General features: G+C 36.9%; 1 protein-coding gene across 7 annotated transcripts in view; it reads left to right on the top strand.

The window, feature by feature from the left end:
* Nucleotides 1–19,486, top strand: part of TTLL7 (tubulin tyrosine ligase like 7) — a 77,145-nt gene that overhangs the window by 36,667 nt on the left and 20,992 nt on the right. For all 7 annotated transcript variants that reach the window (XR_005106775.1, XM_037404508.1, XM_037404502.1 and 4 more), the window contains 6 exons: nucleotides 8,731–8,825; nucleotides 9,518–9,665; nucleotides 9,746–9,819; nucleotides 13,182–13,317; nucleotides 14,128–14,214; nucleotides 18,611–18,806. Coding sequence is in view for 6 of the 7 variants with exons in the window: in XM_037404508.1 (XP_037260405.1) it covers nucleotides 8,731–8,825; nucleotides 9,518–9,665; nucleotides 9,746–9,819; nucleotides 13,182–13,317; nucleotides 14,128–14,214; nucleotides 18,611–18,806 (736 nt within the window). In the remaining variant the exon portion in view is untranslated. The remainder of the gene's footprint in view (nucleotides 1–8,730; nucleotides 8,826–9,517; nucleotides 9,666–9,745; nucleotides 9,820–13,181; nucleotides 13,318–14,127; nucleotides 14,215–18,610; nucleotides 18,807–19,486) is intronic.

The following is a 19,486-nucleotide window of genomic DNA, read 5'->3' as shown; positions in this document are numbered from 1 at the left end:
AATATCAAGCAGCTGAATATTTAGGGTAATTGTATTCGCATTTCTTCTACTACGAAGACTAGAGCTATGTGAAAACACATTTCAAGTGTATGTCATTGTATTTTGGTGGCACTTGAATTGTTCCTGTGATACCATTTTTCATAAAGCTGCTGCATAAATGTAATCTTTTCTGTTTGAGATGAAGTTCTGCATCTCAATCAGCAATGTGGCTTGTGGAAAATGACCAACCTTCAGCAAAATAAACCAGATTCAGTCACACCTTGTCTCTCTCAAAGTGTGGAGCATGAGTCAACGTGCACTTACAGTGTTGTTAACTAACTGGACCTGCAGGTTGGTGGCAATGATCTGTTTGGCACCTGTGAGGCCACATCTGGAATATTCTGTCCAGTTTTATGCCCCAGAGTAAGGGAGACACATTGACAACCTGGAATGATTTTAGCAGAAAGGTGCTAAGGTACTTAGAGGGCTGGAGGACATGCTGTATGAGGAGGAGCTGGGGGAACTCATTTTACTTCACCTGGAAAGGGAGGGCTTTGTGGGAAATCACCAGCTGCATGAAATTTAACAAGAGCAAGTGCTGGATTTTTCACCTGGCATGTGGTAATCCTGGTTATACATACAAATGGAGGGATGAAGAGGCTGGGGAGTAGCCCCGTGGAAAGAGATGTGGGGATTTGGGTTGATGAATATCAGCCAGCAGCGTGCCCTGGCACCAAAAAGGGCCAGCCGTGTCTTGGGGTGCATCAAGCACAGCATAGATGGCTGGGTGAGGGAGGTGGTTGTGGCACTCTACGCTGCACTGGTGCGGCCCCGCCTCGAGTGCTGTGTGCATTTTGGGCACCTCAGTATCAGGACCTCAGACTATTAGAGTGTGTCCAGAGGAGAGTGACCAAGATGGTGAAAGGCCTCGAGGGCAAGACTCATGAGGAGTGCCTGTGGCCACTTGGCTTGTTCAGGCTGGAGAAGAGAAGGCTGGGGGGTGACCTCATCACAGTCTACAGCTTCCTCAAGGGGGGCAGTGGAGGGGAAAGAGCTGATCTCCTCTCTCTGGTGACCAGCGATAGGACACAAGGAAATGGAACGAGGCTGTGTCAGGGGAGGTTCAGATTAGACATTAGGAAAAGATTCTTCACAGGGGGGGTCGTCGGTCAGTGGAATAGGCTTCCCAGGGAAGTGGTCATGGCACCAAGCCTGTCAAGAGTTTGAGGACCATCTGGATGACACTGTTAGTCACATGGTTTAGTTTTAGGTGGTCTGTGAGGAGCAAGGAGTTGGACTTGACGATATTCTATGATCTAACTGCAGACCTGAAGTGGGCTTTGAGAGAAGGCAGGTGCTCCTCAGAAATGCACAATGAAATGGCTGGGAAAATTCAGGAATAATGCTGACATCAGGGACATGATGTGGGAAAGTTGTTTGAATGAAGAAAAAGAGAATAAGAGAAAAAAAACACCTGGGAAAACTTTCTTCATGATCTTTTGGGATTTCTGTTACTATTTTGAAATAGATAAAGATGTCCTTTGCTGATGCCTTGATAAATGCATAGATGACTACGCAAAGCAATTATGCTGCAAGTTACTTGTTAAGGGGAAAAAACTTAAACTTTTCTTCATACAGAGAACTTAAAGTGAGATTCTTATCTGAAAAGTAACTGAACTGGCTTTGTGAGCACCCTAATTTATTATGCCTCGGTGGTTCCCACACAGGTATAAGCCCATTTAGGTTTTACTGTGAGGCTGGCTATTGTTCCTTTGTAATTTAGAACCATTAAAACCAAAAAATTCTGCCAGCTGCCTATTGTGTCAGCTTTCCACAGAGCACATGAATTATATTCACAGTTGATGGGGAGCATCTTAAGTTATTCTGTAAGGTACAGACATCCTCTGCGATATTCATATTGCTCTTAACAGTCACAAATGTTAAGAGGATTTAAAAGCATTCTGTTTGAAGGAAGTGTTCACCACCTAACATGATCAAACAACAGCTCCTGGACTGCTATTTCAAGAATATGTGTATTTATTATATAAATATCTACTGAGCAGACCACGATGTTTTCTCTGCTCTGAAGAGAACAGAACCTCAAACTATTCCATTTTCTGGCATGTTTCAAAATACATAAAAATGTTGTAAATCAAATTTCAGCTTTTTAGAAATAGAGAACCTGAGTATTCATGTTGTTTCTTACTGCAACAGCAATCTCTGGTGTCAGGGTGAGCAGCCTGCGCTGTTATTCTATTGCAAAGTGCTCAATTCACACTTCGTTCTCTCCCTTTAAGTTATATGAATCTAAATAAGAATAGTACGAAAAGTATAATAGTTACATTATTGTGTAAAGCAGAATTGTTAACTACCCATTTCTGGGTGTAATGTTAATAACTTTAACAAAGGAATTTGAGCTTTGAAAATATAAATTTTAAGCATGGGAAGTTTACTTTCTTGTACTTCCAAGAGTTAGTAAAAACATAATGAAACCTGAAAATGCATCTCTATAAAAGCACTGGATTTTTCAAATATACATTGATTTAACTAACATTTCATTAAGACCTCTTTTGCAGCTTGTTGTAAGTTTGAAAAGGAAAAGCTTATTTTCTCTGTAGGTTTGCAACAGCGAGCACCTGTTTTACTTTTATTCTTCGGTAAAAAACTGTCTGTTTCACATAGAACTTCTACAACAGTCAATGAGGAAGCGTTAGCAAAGGAGCAGTGCACAGGCAGTAATGATCAGTTAGGTGAGCACAAAGCACCATTAATACTGCCCTCCCATGGTCTCCAGCAAGGTCAGCATTTCAGTTATGTGGTGAGTTTATATATATGTATATATGTTTAAAAGAAAAAGCTGTAAAAGCTCAGTTGCCCCTTGACCCAAGAGATTAGCAATGTTTAGAATCTTTCCGGTTACCATTGGGAAGAGCAGCTGATAAGACTCTTTCATTCAATCCTTTCCTTCTTTTTAATTCTATTTGTTTATAACAAAGACGACTCAGTTTCAGTGATTCTTGTGCCCAGGTGGCCTCTCCCTCTGTTGCCTTGGAGAGCCATTTTTGGGGTTCTTTCTCCTGCTGTCTGCTGGCTTTTTCTTCCCTCTGACACTTGTCCATGGGTTCTCTTGCTCTCAAACAGTAGCAGTGAATCCACTAAGCACACAGGGCTTTAACTGACTCAGTATTTGCCTTCAGTGTAACTCCTACTCTTCACACTTTTCAAGTGAATGAAGAGTTAAAGAGTGCAGTTTGATTTAACATATGATACGGCGTTACTGTGAGCAGTGTCCCAAAGAGCTGGTCTAGCAACTTGCATCTATCTGGTGGTCACGTTTCTGGTTGCTGTTTGGATGAACATGTAATTTATCATTCCAAGCAAACTATACTTTTACAGTCAGTCAGCCTGCAGAGCTTCCTCACGCAGGGACTGCACACCTCTTGGTCTGGTGTGGGGAAGGGAGAAGTGACGTGAAGGCAGCACTAAGAAGGGGACAGCACCAGACCTTTGTGGCAGCCTGCAGTTGCACCGGACTAGGTAAAATGTGAAACTGCACCTGTACGAGGCAGTTCTGTGGTGCTTAAACTGATCAATGTACCTACTGGAAGATCTCTGCCCTCCTCCTTTGTTGAAGGTGTGCTCCCTGCCCTCTTCCCTGCGATGGCACTGGTACTTGTAGGATTCCTTCCTGAGATGATCAAGGACCAAGGAAAAGTAACTTTTGGTGAGGTTAATCTTTGTGTGGATCATTGGGATCAGCTTCCTTGTTCTCTGTGAATGCCAGTGCCAAGACAATGAAGCAGGCAGAGTATGACAGCTTGGATTTGTATTAGTTTAAGCTGCCATGGAAAACCAACCTTCTGCTTAAGCTGAGAAAAAGGCGGTTAGCACTCTCACAATTGTGAATTTTAGAAATGAGTGATTAGAATGAACTTCATGATTGTCTCTAATCAAAGATCTGCTCAATGATAGCCACTAACAGCATTCTGTGTAATAGGATTTTTTATGGCTTGTAAATTTCTTTTGCTTTTTGTATTCTATTGCTAGCAATCTCAATTACTTTAATAAAGAATGAGATCATTTCCAAAATATTCATGCTGTCGTACAGATTGAACATGTATTAAATCCCTGTTATTGAAAGGAGATAACATTTTATTCCATTGATTTTTGGTTTATAAAATCATTCATATAATCTCTCTTTATATTTGAAAGGGTTTTTTAATAGGTATGTGTGACAGTGGAAAATTTCTTTTCCTACTCCATGCTAATAGGCTGCAGCAGTGGGAGGTGAGAATATGCTCTTTGACTGTTTTGGTGAAATGCGAGGCTGAAATTTATCCTATGTCTTGGTGAAGAAGAAAATGGTGTATGTTACACATTTACAGATTTTAATTTTTGTAGAATCAGAATCCTTTGCAAGTGTAACTGGATAGGAGCCTTCACAGGAGGTACCTCAACTTATGCTTCTGAATTTAAGCATTAGAGATATGAGGTCCTCTACTGGCAAGTATGTAATTATGAAATACACTGGGCTACACAACTGCTGTGCTTACAAGAAGTTTGATTAATTGTATGTGCTCTATTCAGTGAAATTTTAATTATGAAACCAAAATTGAAGATTTCAGTTGGAGGAATTAAAAATTTATGTGGACAAGTTGAGTTCTATACCTATTGCAAAGTTGTAGAAAGTAAAGTATCATCACCCCTAAAGCAGGTATTTGGGAGATAAAACTGTGCTATTGTAAAAATAATGATGTGGGAAGCATTATGTCCAGGAATCTATATAGAGGAATAATGTATTTGTTTATCAAGCAGGTTTTCTTTTCTGTGCGTTGTTGTATGCAACAGATTGGATAAACTATCTTCAAAACTTCAAACTTCCTAAAGAAACCTAAGGCATGACACTGCCATAACTCCAAAATTAGCGTTATAAAATCTGTCATGAGTAGATTCAACCGCTTAGCTGCTAGTTTAAGAGTAGTGCTGATCGTGGAAGATATTCAGCTAGATCAAGCATGTAATTATTTTATTCTTTTGAGTGAGGCCCCAGGTAGTCTATAGCATGAAGACACTGTTAAGGAAAAAGGCATTAGTAACCTTTGAGAACAACTGAGTGGAGCATTGAAAAGGTATTGTGTGGTGAGACTGTAAAATGTTGTGGTCTGCAGTTATTTCTGCTCTTTGCAGGGAGCACATTGTCTGTATGCTCTAGAGATTAGATTATCTGCTGCATCTTTTTTTTTTTTTTTCCTGGCATTGAAGAGGGTTTTTCTCTTCTAAAAATGTTATTTGTGGATTAAACCCTTTGTTTTTTGTCTTAATTATGATTTCTTGCAGATTTACCCCAAGGGTATGAGTCATTTTGCACATCAGAAACTTAGGCAGTTGGTTCAGGTTATGAAGTTTTGGGTAGCAATGCTGGATGAAGATATTCCGCATTTTTATACCTTCCATAACTCCATCTACACTTAGTGGCAAGTAAACTTTTGGCTGGTCAAAAATAAAAGGTCAGCTGTCAAGACTGCCTCTTGAAGTTTCTGTAGTGAGAAGGGAGATGCATGGAACAGATGAAGAAGGTTAAAGAGAAAAGTTTGTTAGTGAAGCATCCTTGCACATAGTCATACTAAATCAAGAGACAGTTCAAGTATACACATAGAAAGTTAATGTGGAGTATCTAATGAACTTTAAATTCACACCTGCTTTCTATGTATTAACTTTCTGTTTGCACGGATTTTGTTTGTACTGGACCTGCATCTACTGCTATGTGAAAGATATTCCACCAAGCCAAGTTTGCGGTAGCTATCCAGAACTGGATCACTGTTTTTACTGCCCCTCTGGTTACTCTTCAGGTTTGAAGTCACAGTAGGATTGGGGTTTCAAACAGTCAGGAATGGTGTGTCAAAAAATGGAGGATGCGGGTGATACAGTAGTGCTCCAGTTTCAACTATGCATGCCATAGCTTTTCAGCCTCTTAAATGGCCGCGTTAATTTAATGCAGAGTGGTTGTCTAATGTCTCATAATAGCATTTTGCTATTTTGCTTCATAATAGCATTTCAAATTCCTTCTTATATCTTTTTTAACTTTAATTTTCTGCTTAATAAACACAGTCAGTATGGTTTTGTTTGTTCAGAAGTGCCAGATGTAGATTTTTGGCAAAATTCACCCAGAGGAAAGAAACTGTTATTTAAACTGTTGTACACTTTTCATGGTGTTAATTCTCGCTGGTGCTCATATAATTAACACATATTTATAAAATTTTTATTAATGCAGAATATATGCCCAACAATATACTTCAAATTGTTGTAAATCTAGGAAGTACCTAAGCCAAACATAAATACAACAGTGTATACTTTGTATGCTCTCAAGCTGGATGCTTCAGTGCTGTGTGAGCATGTGTGTGCATCTCTAGGAATTCAGTATTGGGCCAACACAACATTTCACACGTTCCAAATAAGTCCCTGTATTTAACTGCAGTCTCACTGGATTTAAGGATTCAGTGTACATAAAAAATTTGAAATTAATCTGTTGAAGGTTTTAATAAATGTATTTCTGTCTGTTCATTTGTAATGCATGCAAAAACTTTATTTTGAAGTAGAATATTGTTAGTTGCTACATGTTTGTATGGAGTAAGAAAAAAAGTCAATACATGGTACAGATATAATTTTGTTCAATACCTAACATTTCTCCTGAATAAGGAGTTGAGGCTTGCTTTTATGTCTCTGTTTTCAGTCCAGTGAGCTTTTTGCATACTTAGGTATTTGCTGGACTGAAGCAAAAGGCTCTATATTGGATCTTCATGCATATCTTTTTAAACATACATAAATTCTTCCAGGATTAGACAATATAGACAAGATCATAATTATTTTCAACTTTTTTTTTCAGTTATCAACTGCATTTAATCAATGCAGCTCTAGTGAAAGTGTTTTGTTTAAACTTCACATTGAAAATAAGATGCATTGTGTCTGTGGTCTCATCAACTGCCAGTATTCTCCAATAAAATGTTGGAGAACTGGGTTTTAATCCTTGTGTTTGTTTCTCTAAATGTCTACATGTTTGCTTAGCTGAAAGTGGAATGTTCGCATTTATAAAACAACGGATGTCAATAAATGTTTGTACTATCACAGTACGGAAGAAAAAAGATTGAGCCCTTGGGATGTGATAGGAGATGAACACATCAGTCTAGGGAGATTGGTCAATTAAATACTTGGATGACAGTCTTCCAGAAAAGAATATGTATATACCTTTTCACCATTTCTGCCGAATTTTCATGAATTGTCTTTCAACATCAGATCTCATTTTGCACTTGCCAACCTGTCAGCAAAACCAGCGAACAAGCTGATTCTTAAAACCAAGAGGTACCCTTTGGCTAAAAGCATAAGTGATGGGGCATCTGGGGCTCAGCAACAGGGCAGTTGGTGGCTCACCCCAGCCAGAATAGTTTTGTCCCACAACGGCAGAGGCTCTAAGATGCTCTTATGTATCTGAAGTGTTAAACCAGAATTTTAATGACCTGGTTTTGCTCTCTGCTTTGAGCATACTAACTGTATTGCACTTTTTACTTGTGTGGGGCACAAGGTGTTCGTTTTCATTTCTGAAGCTCTGTCCCTTCTGTAACCAGCACTGCCCATTCACTATCAAGGTGAGATTCCTGCCTCTCAGTAGCACCCATTGCTCATGCATACATTTTTATACCAGCCTGGAAGGTGTTGCTAGAAATGCTGATGCAGCTACTTCATTATCCCTGCTCAAAGCTTTCTGAAAACTGCAGTTCTTCTGCAGGGCCTCCAAAGCGTGGCAGTGGTTATGTGGCGGTTGGTTGAGACTCCTGGCTGTTAAGCATGTGATTGACTCTTACTTGTTCCCAGTTGCATTTCCCTTGTTCCTCTATACTTACGGTAACATTTTTAATCTCTTATTTTGTACATAGTTTATAAGCTTTTTGTTACTGAGACTATTAATTATTTTATGTTTTCACAGTATTTACTGATTTAATAACTTACATCTCTAGGTGTTGCTGTAAAGTGTATCTGAATAGTTATTTAAATACACTTGAGAAGACCTTGAATTAGAGCCTTTTTCTGTCCTTATATAGTTGTTACTGTTTAGAGAATTGTTCAAAGTTGCTTTCAGACTGGGAACTAGGAAAGAATTTAACTCTTCTTGTGCTGGACTACCATAGCATGGCACATGGTCTGTTACAATGTGTTTAACAACACTTTGCATGGTAAATTTTCTGGTTGCAGTAAGCAAGAATAAATCAGACTGGATTCACAGTGCCAGTACTTGATGGTGTTCATTTTAAGTGTCTGGATAACTTGGTGGCTGAAAGGTACATCTCTTGGCTCCCGATATCTGTGATACTCAATACTCTTTCTGTTATTTTTTTTTTTTTTTAATACAAATGGAAATGAGCTTCTCAACATTTATTCTCTTAATCTCTGCTATATTTGAAAGAATGGTTTCTCCAAAGCCTGTTAAAATATATACATGTGTAGGTATTTATAGACAATATATACATGTACATCTTGTAGTAAAGTATTTTTTTCAGATAGTTTTTTTTTTTTATTCCAAATTGGTTTGGTTTTGTTTTTTTTTTTTTTTCAAAAAATACAAATGGAAATGAGCTTCTCAACATTTATTCTCTTAATCTCTGCTATGTTTGAAAGAATGGTTTCTCCAAAGCCTGTTAAAATAGATGTGTTCCTAGTGAACCTGAACGTTCCTGAGTCTTCTGTATCTCGTTTTTTCAGATTAATCGTGCCCCAAGCTTTGGAACTGATCAAAAAATAGACTATGATGTAAAAAAAGGCGTTCTGCTAAATGCATTAAAGCTTCTCAACATACGGTAAACTTGTCCTCCTTTCTACAATCTGGCTGTCTTTCTGTTGCTTTGATTTATTTATTTATTTTTTAAAGTTTGAACTGGACTAGAAAATGAAAACCTTTTTTTTCATTTTCATATTTTCAAAACTTAAATGTTTCCCTTGCTGTCAGTTTTGCTATTGAAATTAACCCAAAAATATTTTTTCTTGTTGCTCATGTGCTTGCAAAAAATGGGAGTTTTTTATTTTTATTTATTTATTTTTATTTAATAGTAATTTTCGTACATATATTTTAAATGACTTTTCAAACAGGTCACAAAGTGGGAATATGAGTGCAGTCTTGGGCATGTGGCCACACAGGAAATTTGCTTTAGTTTGCTTTAGTTTGACATAAGGTCAGAAGCTATACCCCTCTGCAAGAAAACTTTGTCATTGGGATATGTTGGAAAAAATCTACATTTCAGGCAAATAGATATAGCCAAAATGATACATTAAATTACAGTACAGAGTCATTAAAGTACATCTTAAAGTGTGAAAATATTGTAGCCATAGAAGTTGATATTTTAAAAAAATTCCTAATGAATGTTTCAGTCCTCAATTTATATCATAACCTGCACATGACTGACTGGAAAATACAAATAATATACTTGAGATGAAAGTGCATCTCATCTCAGCTACATTGGATTGACATATTTTAATATCATCTGTGTTTCAGGACAAGTGATAAAAGGAGAAATTTAGCTCAACAGAAGGCTGAGGCTCAAAAAAGACTGTATGGTCAAGGTTCAATGAAAAAACTGTTGCCAGGTTCCTCAGACTGGGAGAAGCAGCGCCATACACTGGAAAGGAGAAAAGAAGAACTGGTAGGAAGGAAGAAAATGTGCTGTTTCTTGCCCATGGCTTGTGCTCTTGGTTTTAATTGTCTTGTTTTCTTGATTTGTAGAAGGAAAGACTTGCACAAGTACGTAAACAGATTTCCAAAGAGGAGCATGAAAATAGACACATGGGGAACTACAGGTAACTATTTTTGACTGTATTAGTAGGAAGTATTCAGAGCATTCTTTGGGAATAATGGAAACAAGTGTTTGTGGTAGATGATAGTTTTCTGCCAAAATTGTGTAGGTATTTATAGACAATATATACATGTACATCATGTAGTAAAGTATTTTTTTCAGATAGTTCTTTTTTTGATTCCAAATTGGTTTGTTTTTTTTTTTTTTTCTCCAAAAATACAAATGGAAATGAGCTTCTCAACATTTATTCTCTTAATCTCTGGTATATTTGAAAGAATGGTTTCTCCAAAGCCTGTTAAAATAGATGTGTTCCCAGTGAACCTGAGCATTCCTTGTGTAGGTATTTATAGACAATATATACATATACATCATGTAGTAAAGTATTTTTTTCAGATAGTTCTTTTTTTGATTCCAAATTGGGGTTTTTTGGTTGTTTTTTTTTTTTTTTTTTAATACAAATGGAAATGAGCTTCTCAACATTTATTCTCTTAATCTCTGGTATATTTGAAAGAATGGTTTCTCTAAAGCCTGTTAAAATATATACATGTGTCGGTATTTATAGACAATATATACATGTACATCATGTAGTAAAGTATTTTTTTCAGATAGTTCTTTTTTTGATTCCAAATTGTTGCACGTATTTAGGAATTTATATGACATCAGTCACTCTAGTGTTTGTGCAAGATATTTGCTTGAAAGACTTGATTGTTCATATTCAGCGTATCAGGAACCATGCTGTCATTGTGAATCTGTTCTATAATCACATATGATGATTCTTATCTTTAGGGTGGGGGCAATATAGGGATGTGAGTATTCCCCTATTTAAAAAAAAAAATAATCTCAATGTTATTTATGAGGCTTGCTAAAAGTTTTGAAACATTATTAATGCTTCCATAATTTTTGATAGGATGGCATTTGAAATACTATATTCATATTTCTGCACTTTGATTTTGGATCTTAGTAGGCTTACACTTAAGTGTCTTCAGATTCCTTGGAAATATATGTTCAAAAGGAAGCTTTAACTTGTTGGTTATAATAGAAATTGGCCAGAAAACAAGATTTTTTGTGTGTGATGTTTTTGTTATAATTATTATTTCTTGATATTTGCTTCAATGAGAAGTGAAAGCAAGCCTATGACTATTTGGCAAAAGGGAACAGAGTACAGCTAGGAAGAGATTTACCCACTCTTTATAACATTCGTCCAGGACGTGGGAGGTCTGAGTTCACATCTTTTATTCTGAATTAGTCAGAATGCCTTTACTGCTGTTCTTCATCTCTGCTTTTTTGAGCAGATGTTCTGTAATTCCCAGTAAAGTTCTCATTTAAATAGGTAGATGTTTCTGTGAAATTTTCATTTTTGATGAATTAACATTTTGCTTACAAAAAGTCTTTCTTTGTAACATTCCATTTTAATTACATCCTTTCCTGACATATGTGGAGCTGAATGAGTGCATCAAAAAAACCCCACACTGAAGCAGTTATTTTCAAGCTGCTTAAACTATAAGAACGAGAATCATCATGATGCTTTAATACACTTTGGTTTTTTGACAACTTTAAAGTCTAACTTTTTAACTGATCACATTTTAGGTTACTTATTCAGTTCTTGACTGAAAATGAGCCAAATGTTCTCTTTATTTAGCTTTTTGGTTAATGTAAATCAATACATATACACACGCTTTTTTTTTTTTTTTTTTCTTCCTCCGGAAAAAGTGTCATTTCATGAGGAATGTGCATGTAAAAGGGCAAAACAACTTTGTGTTTTCTTATTACCACGTGTTTGCAAAAAGGCTGAAGAATCAGCAGAGCCTCAGAAGTAAAGGAATCTTGGCTAGAGATGCAGAGGAATTTTATTTGAGCTTTATGCAGTATTTTCTGCTTGTGATGTTTTCATGCAAAGCAGGACTAGCTTCTGCCATGCATTGCCATAGAATCATGGAAATTTTGAGTGCTAGTATTGCTGCATTGATTATTATTGTTTTCTGAATAAAAATCCAGAGAAATCTCAGTCGACCTCAGCAGGCTTTGGTTGAATCTATGGATGCCAGTTTAGCAGTTGGCTTAGTCTCCCGTCTGTCTGCAAGCACAATCAGCCCACTGATTCCAGTAGGAGTCCTGGGCAGTCAAAGTAGGGGCCATGCTTTCAAGCTTTTGTGAATTTATGAGGAACTGAAAAGGATGTGTATGACTTTGAAATGGCCTTTAGATGCAGTGTATTTCTACATATATTAAAATGAGTATCCTTTCTTTAAAGTATTGTTCTGTGGCACTTTTCAGCAGTAGAATCAACACCATTAAGAAGTGTTGACTGCAACTAGATTAGATCTCCTACAGGTGTTTTATGCAAACTAGAACCATCTTCATTTTGCCCTGGAATGGCCCCGAGTCTAATGGGTTCACAACCATCCTTTTTATATTGCAACAAAATAATCAAGGACGATACATTTTCAAGGAGGAAAAGACTGAAAAGGAAGAAGGAGAAAGAACCTTGTATAAAGTTCAGGAAAGATCCACAAAAACATAGAAGTCACATAGTGCCAGTCAATATATGAATGGTACCTAAGCTTTGCACAGTGCAGGCAGAATGAACTTACGGGTTTCTCCTTACAATACGCTAGAAATTAGTCTTCCATCTTTATAATTTCTGGCTGTTTTTCAGGCATTCATGACAAATGGATTGAAGTGGTTTTCTTCAAAGCCCGTTGTGATGATCATGAACAAATCATCAAGTCCTGCTTCTCTTATTGTCATAATCTCGTTAGCTGTGATTTTAGAGATTAATGGCATAGCTGCTCTAATGGAAAATAAGAGTAACCCTGTACATCTGTGTACCAGAAAACCTTTTTTTTCCCTTATAGTATCTGTTTCTTCCCGTTCATTATTTTGGTGGATTTAGTATTCAAGTGCAGTACATATTCATCTTTAAGTTACCTCATGCCCATTAACTCCAAGCAATTGCTCAGATTTTCACTGTTTTGTGTCCTTTTATTGCTAATACAGGTTACTTTGTGGCTCTGCATTTTACATGCAATATTTTGTTAATAGAATCGTTCACACCTGCATGCATCATTCACACCCACTGAAATTTCAGAGTACTGCAAAACTGAGTTTTGGTATATCTCTGGAATGACCTGCATAATATTTCTTTTGACTAGCTAACTGCTGGTTTAAACAGGAATGTGTTCACTGGGTTAAAATTAGAGCAATGTCCAGAGTATATGTTTTATGATATGATATTATAAAATTATTATAGGTGGGATGTGCATGTATTATAGAAGAGGCTGTGAATTAGCTGCATTGCTTTTGTTCCTAGTGTGATAAATAGCTCAGTTTCTATATTAAACTCAGGTTTTTTTTCCCCACTTTTAGGCGAATTTACCCTCCTGATGATAAGACATTACTTGAAAAGTATGAGAGTTTGTTAGCTACTGCTTTCCAGACGTTTCTTGCTGGGAGAGCAGCTTCACTTCAGCGGGAAATGAATAACCCTTTAAAAAGAATGAAGGTACTGAAGCACAAGATGTATTGGCTTTAGGACTTATTTATCTTTGAATTCATGACCTCGTGGATTAGTTTCATGATAATCATGTGTGATGGCTAAAAAATAGCATTTGATAATGTTTCCATCATTTTATTATTATTCTTTGTGCAGCTTGTGGGCCAGATCCTTGAATCTGGATGAACTGCAGTGGACCCAGGGTGGAGACAGGCTAGATGGCTTTAAGCTACTTTACCATTTCCCTGATCCTCAGCCTTACCCCTGGCCAAACCAGAGGTTGGCAGAAACTGCTTTTGAGCTGGTAATTGCCTCCTTCTTCCTCCAGTAATGTCCCCAGCCTATTCATCCACTTGTATGGACTAGAACAAGAGATGTCATAAAACCAGCTCCAGTAGTTTAAGGCATTCAAAAACTCTGCCTCATTGCCTACTTGTGTAGTCAGAGACAGTAGGACAGTGGCTATATTTACAATAACCAACTAACATGGTTTAATTTGAAATCTGAGAAATAATTTCCCATGTTTGTAGTTGGCATAATCCAGCAGTTGTACAGGAATCTTTGCTCAACTCTTTCGTCAAACTTTTGTCTTTAATAAATGTCAATAATTGATCTTAACTTTCAATTTCATGTTGGTTGCAAGCAGAGATGCATGCATCTGAAGAAATACTTTTATATCTTCCTGCGTAGGGATTCATAGTCTTATTTCAGGAATTAGTAACCAAAGTAATTTCAAATTCCTACCACTTGGTGCTTGAATTTTGGAAGGATGGCATATGTCCTACTTTGAATTAATTGTAGTGGAATTCCCATTTCTAGGAGGAGGACATTTTGGACCTTCTGGAGCAGTGTGAAATAGATGATGAAAAACTAATGGGAAAATGCACCAGGCAGCGAGGACCTAAGGTATTTGACTTTTAGATACCAATTTTTTATTTGGCTCTCTAGGGAGGTAGCTTGAGGATTTTAAGTGGGGAATTAGTTAGCTGATCCTTGTGGAAGTTTTATTCCTCAGCCTGCCATTAGCCTTTTTTTTCTTTCTTTTTTTTTAAATATGAAAAGAAGCATAACTACCATTTGTCCAACTAAATCCCATTAAAATTTTAATGGGATACGAGATCCTTCTTTTGCTTTTTAAGCTACTTTGAGGAATTGATGAGCATGGCAACAACTGTTGTACAAGAGATTGCTTGATTTCAGTGTATGAAATGATTTTTATATCCATAGTCTATCTCAAAAGAATGCTTTCATCTTTAATCGATTAGTTCCACTAAGGAATTTTGAGATCATGGGATAAAAGGCAGCGTGGAAGTCAAAGGATTAACTATGATTATGATGTATCTGTAGCTTGCTGACTTGCTAAAATGGTTGTACAGTATATCTTGGAGCCTGTTTCATATCCAAAGTCTGCTTTTAAAGTGAATGTATATTATTTTTAGCCTAATGCTTTCTGGTTATGTGCATAGTTCATGCAAGTCTTTGCCTTAAATACACTGCATATCTTCTTTAAGCCAATAAAGATAAATAGTTTGGGCTTGACTAAAATAAGTATGTTTCTTATATCCTGCAAACACTTTAGGTCAGGTCTGTTTAGAAGAGCCTACGTTTATGTGTGATGGATTTATTTATGGATGAATGTGAATTTTTTTTATAGCATTTTATGTTTCTGATTACATGGTGTACAAATCTGGGAATTCCTATACAAAATGAATGCTGACAATTGTCCTGAGCTTGCAGGCGTACTTCAGATATGTGCAAGAATTCAAAGAGGTACATCTTGTTACAGGCGTGCATACTGGAAAGAGGATCTGCATACCCAGTCTGGTATTAAGACAGATTTGCAGGAACCTCGTTACAAAGATGGGGATTTTGTGAGCTCGTGCTTTAACATTGGTGGATTCATTTTAAAGAGGAGAAAAAAAAAAAATATCCAGTCCACCCTAGCAACGCACTCAATCCACATTCTTCAGGCATTCTTTTCCTTGAGATTTTATTTTAAATTCTTTAATATAGGGTCACTTAATTCGAGTTTAACATCTCAGTCATTTTTTTTTCCTTTTTCCAGAAGCCTTGTCTTTTCCCAGCAGCCCTCAAAGAGCATCTGTCTGGTTGACTGTACGCACACAGAGTTGATATGTACTATCTCTACACTGGGTGCACACAAGCCATTCCCAGGCTGGAGGCTATAAGGATTTCATAGGGTACCAAGGCCAAATTAAGAAACCTCTCCTAATTAGTTTTAAGGTGAAGTTTGATCAATTTATGAGTGAGACTATATGACATGGTGTTCTTTTATAGCAGGTAAATGGATTTTGTGGCTTACAGGCTGCTCTACCAGTACAATATCATTTGCCCTTATAAAAGAAAGAAAAAATTGCTTATGACCAAAGTTCTGATGGTTTTTTTTTTTGCCATAACATTGATCAAATTAAAAGGGAAGGCAATGAAATAGCTTATCCAAGGAGACTGTTTCTTTTCCTTGCAGTGTGCACAGGATCTGTATTCTTGCATTTTTTTTAGGGTCCCGGTATACTTCTCAAACATTTAAACCATTGCCTACAGTGAAGCCATGGGACTGGAGATTCCCCCGCTTGCATAATATCCTGGGCACTTCCTTTGAAATGCAGATGCTCATTGCAGGTGGTCCTTGCATTTTGTACCAAAAGAGCATCACCTCTTTCCTGTAAGGGTTAAGGTGCATATGACTAATAATATACATTTGATTGGCCACCTTTTTGTAAAGGGTCTCCTGTGAGATATGTAGTGTCTAAACATCTATCTGTATAGAAATCTGGTGAGTGAGGTAGGCAGTAGAACTTACTGTTGCCTGTCAGCCTGTCAGGTAAGAGAACAATCCAGCTGTAAAACTCATCTTCTTGTGATCGTAAATTCCTACAAATAAAAATGCGTTAGCACATCAAAAAAGTAACATATGCAGGATCTAATTGACAAAACGAACTTGGGGGAACAGTACTTTTCATGTCATGTTACCCAACGTGAAGGGTTCTTTCAGAAATTTGTGATGTCCTGTCCTCCCCTAAAAGTCAGTGGCTGGCCTGCTGACAGAAGTTGCTGTTAGGAGGTAAGTGCTCTGCCTTGGGCACACTGTTTTCCTTGGAAAATGGAACAGTTGGGACTCAGAAAACTTGCAACTGGAATAGAAGAGAGGTCTTTTCCTCCTCATCCTCCTCCATAACTAAAGACATATATACATGTAACTTATACATACAAATATATATATATTTATATGAGGGGTAGAGGGGGATGTGTGTGTGTGTATAAATTAGCTTTGCTTATTCCAAATTTACTAGGAATATCAGCCTTATTATTATTTGAACATGATCAGGAACTCACAGTAAAAAACAGGTCAAGAACTTCCCAGAAGGAAGGCATTTTTGCCTGCAATTACTATATGACTGGATTCTACTTTGGGAAATACAATCCGGAAACGTCTGGTTCATTTGTAGCCTCCAGAGGGCACCTTGTACTCACACACTGCAAGGTTTCCTCATGTTCATGACATTGCACTGCGCAGGAAAAAGAACTAAGGAAATAATATAACAGCCGTTTTAGAGACAATAAGCAATTACTTTTATTTTTCATCTTCTGATATAAAATCAGATTAATGAAAGAAAATTCAGGTTAGCATAAGGGGGAAATCAAGGCGATTAGAATTGCTAAAAGCAGTCAAATATCTATTTTAAGAGGTCAATTTAAACCCAGATCTAGCTGTTATTTGTCATTATTGCTTTTTGTAATTCCTTTGACCTTTATATTTAATTCTTCTTTGTTAAATGGTGTGAAGTCTTGGTCAGGATGTTCTTACTGTTTAGTGTAGAATGTGTGAGGAACATGCATATCATAAGTGGGAATGAGATCTGCCTCAAAGCCCCTGTGAGTTTTGATTGAAAATTTTTGTTTTACCTTGCATAACTCATCAGGAATGTCTGATCAGTATATCTCTGACACGTGTAATTTCATGAGTAGGACAGCTATTCTTGAGAAAGCAGTTAAGTGTTGAGGCACCTTAATTTGTCCTTTTGGCAGGTAGATAGATATCAAAATATTCTTTGTGTAATTGAACAGTTGCCAGGGCTGTCTCTTTTCAATGGAATAGTTGTCTTCAACTCTTCCTTATCTGGTCTAACAGCTTGGGCTTGCATAAACATACTGGTGCTTTTAAGTCAGTGGCAGAAGTCTCTTTCCTTTCTTGACTGGAATGGAATTTTAGGTAGCATATGTTCAGTTATGAAGTGTATCTTGCAGGAGAAGTATCTTTGGGGCTTTTTTCTATTGCCCTTCACAATAAATCTTGGTGCATTACATTATGCTAAGATAACAGGGCAATTAAAATTCATCTTGAGACTTCCTCAGTTTTACTCTGACCCCAAATATGTTCAGAAATTATTATATTAATGTTTTTAAATCAGAGTTTTAATTGCAGTCCATTCAATAACCAGGCAGATGAGGCCATCACCATAGCTTCTTATAGCTGAGCATTACTGGAAAGAAAATGCATAGCGAAGAAAAGTGACCGCATGAGCCGCCTTAGGAGAATAGATATAATGGAGGATATTGCATTTTTCTTGTCTGCCTTGATGGTAGATGGAAGAATAATAATTTTCATTTGTAGCTTCTGTTCTTGCATCAGTTTCTCGGTCTCCTACTTCTTGATTTTGGTCTTGCAGTATCCTTGGTAATAGCACAAGTTTAAATACCTGATGACACGGAATCCCATGTGCACATGGGACATGAAATACACCTAGCATAACTTGCTATATTCTTCCAGTTCTTGCTTTCTGCAGGATGTAGATTAATCACTTTCACTTTCTGAAGTCTATCAGCCAAAGTTCCCTGGTGTATTTCTTTGCTTGATGTTGATTGTTGTTGAAGTATAGCTTCAGTTATTGCAAATATCAGTGAGGGATTGAAACTGATTGTAAATGGTGTTCTGATTCACTTGATTTATGATTTCAAACCATAATTCAGTATGTCTGGTAGTGTAAGTCATACTTGAAATAAAATATTTTTTTTCCTCTTACTATATTGTGCTGCTCTTCATGTGAAAAAGATTAGGACTACCATGTACTGAATTTAATGAAATATTTAAGCATTTATTCTAAAATTAAGGACAAACTTCCAATCTAGTTTGGGAAGGTTTAAATATGTACAAATGAACCTGCCTGAATCAGGGACCTAATGTGATAGTAATGTGTTCTTCTGGGATTATGAATGAATTCAGTAACTTGAGCGGCTGTTGCTTTTTTGCCCCCTCCTCCCCCCCCTTTTTTTTTTGCTTTAGCCTTTGTGTTCGATGCCAGAAAGTGCACAGCCTTTAAGAAGACTGAAGAACTGCAACAGTGATAGTAGTTGTGATAGCAGTAGCAGTATGTCAGAATCAGGAGAAGAAAATGAAAAAGAAGATCACAATGAAAAAAAAGAGAAAAAAGTTTCATATGATCTTGAAGAAAATAAATACAAGTCTTTGGAACGATCAGGTAAGTTAAATGATCGCTTTTCCAAGTAAGCCTGGCATTCACAATGAATTATATAAAATGCTTCAATATTTTAGAATGCATCAACATTTGTGACTCAGGGTTAAACACTGGTTTGCTTGTTCTGTCTTCTTTAAAATCTTTCCTAAATTAATGAAAGTGGCTTTTTAAAAAAAGAAAAAAAATTAATATTCTTTTGCCAAGAAAGCTAAAGAGAAAAATACACCTGGGCTACACTTGGAAATAGTGTGAATGTTCCTCTTTGCTCTAAGATTTTTTTTTAGTAGATTGTTACTTTTTTCCCTGTGAAAGATAGTCTTATTAAGCTTGCATTTGCTGGAATATAGAAAGGATAAATAAATGTATTTGGAGACGTATAGAAGGTAATGTACTCTACATGAGATCCCTGCACAGATTTTTTTGATGATTGTTTTCTTGTGTGCTGCAGAGCATTAGTGTGAGCATGTTCTGTTGAACATGGTATATATAGCATGTTATTTTTTGTTTTAGCAGTGTGTTTATGAATTTCATCACGTAATTGCACGCAGGTAATGCTGCTTCTAAAATTTTATTTTTCATAGCAGCATCCTTTATTTACCAGAAGACTGAATTAAAAAACTGTACAGCCATGCAGGAGCTGATGAGGGAGACCAGATCTGCAAATATGGGCTCTATCAACCAAA

The sequence above is a fragment of the Falco rusticolus genome, chromosome 11 (assembly GCF_015220075.1).
Source record: "Falco rusticolus isolate bFalRus1 chromosome 11, bFalRus1.pri, whole genome shotgun sequence".
NCBI classification, from domain to species: domain Eukaryota; kingdom Metazoa; phylum Chordata; class Aves; order Falconiformes; family Falconidae; genus Falco; species Falco rusticolus.
This window is presented reverse-complemented; position numbering and strand designations above follow the sequence as displayed.